Source organism: Notothenia coriiceps, unplaced genomic scaffold (assembly GCF_000735185.1).
Source record: "Notothenia coriiceps isolate Sejong01 unplaced genomic scaffold, NC01 NC01_scaffold00037250, whole genome shotgun sequence".
NCBI classification, from domain to species: Eukaryota; Metazoa; Chordata; class Actinopteri; order Perciformes; family Nototheniidae; genus Notothenia; species Notothenia coriiceps.
The window spans coordinates 16598178-16605610 of NW_011369951.1; the positions used below are offsets into that span (position 1 = coordinate 16598178).

General features: G+C 44.2%; 2 protein-coding genes across 2 annotated transcripts in view; one reads left to right on the top strand and one right to left on the bottom strand.

Moving 5' to 3' along the window:
* Window positions 1–2855, bottom strand: part of LOC104967143 (transient receptor potential cation channel subfamily M member 1-like) — a gene marked incomplete at its 5' end in the record, with an annotated part of 8458 nt that extends 5603 nt beyond the window's left edge. Inside the window, one exon of the mRNA XM_010796559.1 lies at window positions 2839–2855. Within this exon, the coding sequence (XP_010794861.1) occupies window positions 2839–2855 (17 nt within the window). The remainder of the gene's footprint in view (window positions 1–2838) is intronic.
* The window catches only part of LOC104967382 (copine-9-like), a 69301-nt gene that overhangs the window by 8480 nt on the left and 53388 nt on the right, over window positions 1–7433 (top strand). The gene's annotated exons all lie outside the window — the stretch shown is intronic.

Here is a 7433-nt window from a genome sequence, read left to right on the forward strand (position 1 = left end):
AAAATGTGTCAGAGGAAAAAAAGGAAACATCCCTCTCATAAGAGGGAAAAAGGGCCGCTCTCCGCCTGCCGAGAGCTAGGAGAGAGGCGCACAGCTGGATCCCTGACGTCACTCACTCTGACAAGACACTCCGTACAAAATGTGTCAGAGAGGAATGGGAGACATCACTCAAATACAATTGAATAAATGAACAGGGGGAAGACCAAGATGCAGCAGTGCAAATGTCTTCTACTGACATTCCTCCGTGCAAAGCCGTGGAGGAGGACATTCCTCTGGTGGAGTGCGCATTGATGTTCTCCGGGGGCTCCACCCCAGAGGAGACATATGCCTGTGACACAGCCTCACACAGCCAAATCAAATCAAATCAAGTTTTATTTATATAGCACATTTATAAACGATTTTTGGCCGAGCCAAAGTGCTGTANTGCTGTGTGGGGTCTGCGAGACAGCGAGACAGCGAGACACTGCGGAGATCCGCGGAGCCGTGGCGTGTGTGCTCAGGCTGAGTTCCACGGAGCCACGGCTGAGAAAAGATAAGGCTGAGTGAGTGCGTCACTATGACCAGGAAGAAAAAAATGGAAAAAGAAAAATCTCAAACGAGGCGTTCTGGGGCAGCATAGACATGTATTTTCTGTGTTAGAGTTTTACTCGCTACAGGGTGTACTTTGAGGGTTTGCAGACCGTTTACATGCATAAAAAGCTACATAACACACAAGGGGACGGGTAACAACCGGAAAAGCATGTCATGAGACCTTTAAGACGTGGAAAAACAAATCACCCAAAGCTATAGTCATTCAACAACAGAGAGTTCATGTCACAGTCTGATCTCTGCTTGAACTCATTATTAGGGAATGCCTTTACTTCACATGTGTGTTGTCATCTATTCTGTAATTTCAATTGTCCCTCCTGGGTTGCCATATCCAGAGAAAAATAGCTTGAGGCCATTTTTATATGCAGAGTTTGAAGTGGGGACTATTCTACGGAGCCCCCTAGGGGACATGGAGAAGAAACAAATAATTGGTTAAAAAATATCTTGTTTTGCGAGATCTTGCAATACTTTTGTGAGATCTCGCAAAACTTTTCATTTAGCTCAATATTCTTCCGGTTCATTTCAGCAACCCAGAAACCCAGAAACCACAACAATGGAGCGGTTAATCGATTTTTACTTTGAGCTTGGGCTAAAATATAAAGATATAACATCAGTGCTTGGTATTAGTCACGGGTTTCACATAAGTGAAAGACACCCCAAGAGAACACTCAGAGCGAGGGGACATGCACGTCGCAAAGCATAGCCTACTCTGAGCTGAGTTACAAACAACATGACTTTACAATCATAACAAGGTAGACAACGAGCTACAGAGTCGTTTATCAGAACAGTTAGAGGCACGCCGTCACCCCAGCTAAAGATCAAGAATTGGTCACAATCTGCAGCTGGAGGAGGGAGGAGTGCTTAGTCTACAAACTGCAACCCCGAAAAATATATACTCAGAAAAATTCAATAATTTCATTTTTTTAAAGATGTAGTGCTATCAAAATCTCTTAATACATCAATGGTTATGTTGTTGTTACAGTATAACACTTATTTTGAATAAATATGCTTTTAAATATTTTTCAGGCTTTTTTATTTAAAACTATTTTTAATTATTTTGACATTTTACAATGTAGTGCAACCAAACCCCTTTCACACATCAATAGTGCATTGATGCTCATACTACATCAGGGTTGTCCAAACTACGGCCCGGGGCCAAATTGTACTTCTTGAATATACAGATCTGCGCTTTTAGTCACACCGTGTGACTAAAAGCGCAGATCTGTATATTCAAGAAGTACAATTTGGCCCCGGGCCGTAGTTTGGACAACCCTGATGTAGTATGAGCATCAATGCACTATNCGGTACCAGTAAAGGAGGTAGGGAAGTAACCAAACATGAGACAGTTAGAGCAGAAAATAGCACCCGAGGGTGGGGAAAGAGCCATGGCTAGCTATCAAGCTAAAGTAGCTACCGTTAGCAAACCCGAAAAGAGTGTAGGCAACTGTGGAGTTACAGTCCCTAAGAGAAGGAGAGTTTGTGAGTGCTTAAGCTGTAGTAACGTGTGATTACAACGTCAGGCAGTTGCCGTGATCAAGAGTTTTAAAACGATCGATTAAGTTAAGATAATAAGCTATCAGCAACAGAACAGGCACACGGGATACCCGGAGATGACAACAACAACCGGAAGTTACAACATGCTTACCGCAATAGTGGTCCGTGTAGAAACCTGGCACACCAGGTAGTGTCACGATATGGCGGCAAAACGCTAGAGGGCTAGCTGGTGACATGACAAGACATCGTGCCGGGAGCGGACCGGAAGTCGTTGTAATTTTGAACAAACAGAGCTCTGTNGTTATTTATTCAGCTTTAAAACAAATTGATATGATTCGATATTAAACACACTAATTATAGTAGATTAACTACATTATTCAAAAGTGTACAGTAACTTATAATAACACGGGAATAATAAACGGAGCGCTCTCTCCCTCTCCTGACAGCCCGTCAGTATCATGCAGCTCGCTGATCAGTAATGAGTGACCCGACAGTAAAAATAAACATACCTATAACTAGTTTAGGTAGTTTGAGAGGTAGTTAAAATAGCTACGTGTGCTATTCTAACCTGAAGTGTGTTTTGTTCCGCTCACCGGCTGATCTCTCTCTCCCGCCAGATTAGACTTGCGTTTATGTCCATATCGATCAGATCCAGCTAGTTCTAGCTAATGATATGACTACCTGCTTATTAAAAGACGCCTCAACAATAAGCGTCGCTATGCAACCGGGTGAGGCCACAAAGTATAGCGCAGCATTATGCATTTGTTTACATGCCCACCGGAACCCCGAGGCATTACCAACAGATCAACGCACAATCAACCCAGACAGGACATCTCTTTCTCCACATTAAGTGTTAGACATTAGAATTGACTACTCTTGTCTGTCACATACTCTTCTGTCTGTCACATCAGTGATGCGGTATTGCGCTAAACGGAAATTATTTTGAACCGACACTTTGACCGGAGAGATTTAGATTTGCAGGTCTTCAGCATATTTTACTGGTCGTAGTCCGGTAATTACCGGCTAACGGGAACTCTGGTCCTTAGGCAGGTACATAACAATCAACAAACACCAAAAACATTGCATAATCTCTATCACACAAAAAATTATAAAACCTGATTTGAGTCTGCGTGTTATGCCGTGTTATGCATGCCCACCGAGATATGCACGCACCTCGCGAGAGGTGCACAGCGCAAAGCAAAAACTCCCGGACATTTCAATGATCTGTACGGCAAAGTACGGTTTGGAAACTATGTCATTTCCTTTTGGAGGGCATGCATAACACGGCATAACACCAGAGCCTCACTGCGGGGAAACTTTGGCGCTGTTCCGAGTTTGTTCTAATCTGTCAAAATGACAGACTGCTTTCAGATTTTTGCGTCATTGTTAAATAAAATATTCGGTTAACGCGACCACTGCTGTCCCAGCAACATCAGTACCAAGCGAGAGAGTTTTTTCCACAGCAGGGGATATTGTAAACGCCCAAACATCCCAGCTTCTACCTGGAAATGTGGACATGCTCATATTCCTAAAAACCTGTCTGATGATGCTGAGTGAGTGACTTAGTGAGTTTGAGTTGAGTTACTTGAAAAACTAAAGTGAAACTTCATTTATTTTATTGCAGGGTCTGATTACTAAATGTCCTTGTTTATTTGTGAGGTGCAGTGGCACAGTGTTTTTTTTAGTACTAGTAGGTACAAAAACACTGGTTTTCTTGTTCCAGTCTGTTACTGTTACTTTGTGTTTGACACTTTAAAATACTGCTATCCTACTAAAATGCTCTACAAATCAGATGTATTATTTAATAAAGAACATTTTTCCAAGTAAAACATTTTTAAATTATAAAAAAAATTTAATTTTTTTTTTCTCTTTATTATTCAATATCACGATAAATACCGTACCGTGGACTTGTTATCGCAATATTATCGTACCGTGAGTTTTTGGTATCGTTACATCCCTACTAGTTAATCGATTGCAGGTGGTGGTCGACCTAAAGGGGTAGCGAAATATACTTTGGCGGCCGTTAATATACCTGGGCGCCCGCCCAAGTAAAGTCTGTGTGTGGGAAACCCTGGAGTGTTCTCTTGAGTTGTCTTTCACTTATGTGAAACCCGTGCCTATTGCCAAGTACTGATGTTATATATTTATATTTTAGTCCAAGCTCAAAGTAAAAATCGATGAACCGCTGCATTGTTCTGTGTTGCCGAACTGACCCGGAAGTACATTGAGCTAAATGAAAAGTTTTGCAAGATTTCTTCTCCATGTCCCCTAGGGCAGGGGTTCCCAAACTTTTCAGCCCGCGACCCCCAAAATAACAGTGCCAGAGATTGGCGACCCCCTGTCGACGGGGGGGGCAAGCTATTAACAGGCATTACACTGTGCCTTGTCTTTTTATTTTTTAGTGTAGTGGAGCCTCACTTTAGAGCGTTTACCGTGACCCATCTTTGCTGTTATGAAGTGACTGAGCTCGTGAACTGTCTACGGGAGGGCGGGGGGAGCCTCGCTGCGGGGCAACTGTGGACCTCTGTCGCCTGTCAGCGCAACTTACATGATGTCGTTTAAAAAATTAAGGGCGGTGCCAGCTGTCAGCGTACCGAGCCGGCCGTCAACGGCCCGCGGACGACCCGCGGACGACCGGCCGTTCTGTGATTCTCCAGAACACACAGATGGCCAGTCCGCCCTTACCCTGTATTCCACCGGGTCACTGCGGCGCAGACGGACCCGGATGGAATACAGGTCACCCCCCCCCCCCGCGTTTAGGAACCGTATAAGCAGATAACCAATAAGATGTGTATTTTGCTATGGGTACACCGGTACCCGGCCATTTTCTTATCGGTTCCAGCTGACGAAACCGATAAGAAAATGCCGGGTACCGGGTACCCACATACAAAAATACACAATTTGGTTCTGCTTAACGTTCGCTAAACGCGGTAGACCCCTGTATTCCACCGGGTCCGTCTGCGCCGCAGTGACCCGGTGGAATACAGGGTAAAGGGCGGAGCTGGCCATCTGTGTGTTCTGGAGAATCAGCGAACGGCCGCGCGCGGTCCGTCCGCGGTCGTCGCTGGGGCCGTTGACGGCCGGCTCGGTACGCTGACAGCTGGCACCGCCCTTAATTTTTTAAACGACAATCATGTAGAGGTTTGCGCTGACAGGCGACAGAGGTCGCACAGTTGCCCCGCAGCGAGGCTCTCCCCGCCCTCTGCCGTAGACAGTTCACGAGCTCAGTCCACTTCATAACAGCAAAGATGGTCACGGTAAACGCTCTAAAGTGAGGCTCCACTACACTAAAAAATAAAAAACAAGGCACAGTGTAATGCCTGTTTAATAGCTTGCCCCCCCGTCGACAGGGTCGCCAATCTCTGGCACTGGTTATTTTGGGGGTCGCGGCTGAAAATTGGGGACCCTGCCCTAGGGGAATGGAGAAGAATTCTTGCCAAAACTTTTCATTGTAGCTCAATGTACTTTCGGGTCCAGTTCCGGCAACACAGAACAAGCAGCGGTTCATCGATTTTTACTTGAAGCTTGGACTAAAATATAAATATATATACATCAGTACTTGCATAGGCACGGGTATTAACATAAGTGAACAGACAACTCAAGAAACACTGCCAGGTTTCCACACACAGACTTTACTTGGGCGGGCACGCCCAGGTATACTAGCGGCCGCTCAAAGGTATGAGTTGGTCGCTACCCCTTTAGGTCCGACCACCACCTGCAATCGATTAACTAGTATGGATGTAACGATACCAAAAACTCACGGTAACGATAGAATATTGCGAAACAAGTCACGTACGGTATTTACGTGATATTGAATAATAAAGAGCAAAAAAAAAATTAAATTTTTTTTATAATTCTAAAATGTTTTACTTGGAACAAAATGTTCTTTTTAAATAATACATCTGATTCTGTAGAGCATTTTAAGTAGGGATAGCAGTATTTTTAAAGTGTCAAACACAAAGTAACAGTAAAACTGGACAAGAAAACCATGTTTTGTACCTACTAGTACTTAAAAAAACACTGTGACACCTGCAAACTCACAAAATAAAAAGACATTATAATCAAGACCCTGCAATAAAATAAATGAAATTTCACTTTAGTTTCAAGTAACTCAACTCAAACTCACTAAGTCACTCACTCAGCAGTCATAGACAGGTTTTTAGGAATATGAGCAGTCCACATTCGAGGTAGAAGCTGGGATGTTTGGGCGTTTACAATCATCCCCTGCTGTGGAAAAAACTCTCTCGCTTGGTACTGAATGTTGCTGGGACAGCAGTGTCCCGCGTTAACCGACATATTTTTTCTTCAACAATGACGCAAAAATCTGAAAGCATCTGTCATCTTTTGACGATTAGAACAAACTCGGAAACAGCGCCAAGTTTCCCGCAGTGGGCCTCTGGTGTATGCCCGTGTTATTGCATGCCCTCCAAAAGGAAAATGACATAGTTTCCAAAACCCGTACTTTGCCGTACAGATCATTAAATGTCTGGGAGTTTTAATTTACGCTGTGGCCGCGCTCCCTCGAGGTGCATGCATAGTCTCGGTGGGCCATGCACAACATGCATAACACCGCCCCCCCCCAGTTGACATTCACGGCGTGCTCTCTTCTTCGTCCCCCCCCCGTGTCAGCGCGACAACGTTAGTGGCGAGTTCAGACCCGCGGGTAAATAATGAATTATGGTGGATATTTTACGATCCTGTCTGTCAAAATGACGGACAGCCGAAAAAGTCTAACGCCACCTCAGTGGACCGGTAGAGATATGCTTTGGCCATGGGTGACAGCAGTGGGTCAAACTGTGGCATTGTGTATCACAACTTCAAAAACAAAATTACAGTTTTGCCAAAGAAGGTGAGGCTTATTGACAGGGCGAGATATAAATAACTGTTGTAGTTTGTCAATGTCTCTAGGTATGTAAATGTAGACCCCCCTTAAATATGATGTCCTTTTGTGTTCGTTGTTTTTATGTTCATGTTGTAATCCTACTTGCTGCCATGTTGGACAGTTCTCTCTTGAAAAAGATCTCAATGGAACCACCTGGTTAAATAAAGGTTTAAAAAAAAAAAAAGTGTTTACATTTTTTTTTTGTAATCGCGGTAGTATTATTGCCAGTCTCACGATCGTTATTGGGACATTTAGTTTACTCCGCGATACCGGCGATATTCGGTATATCGTTACATCCTATTAAACTAGTGGACAATGACCCTCACTCTACGCTCTCCTGTACCCAGGCCCGGACTGGCAATCTGGAGACCTGTGATGAGGCAGGCCTGTTTAAGTGCCGCCTGCCTCACAACGGGTGAGCTGCGTGCCACATATGGCCTGCGACATGGCCACTGTCATACAGATCATA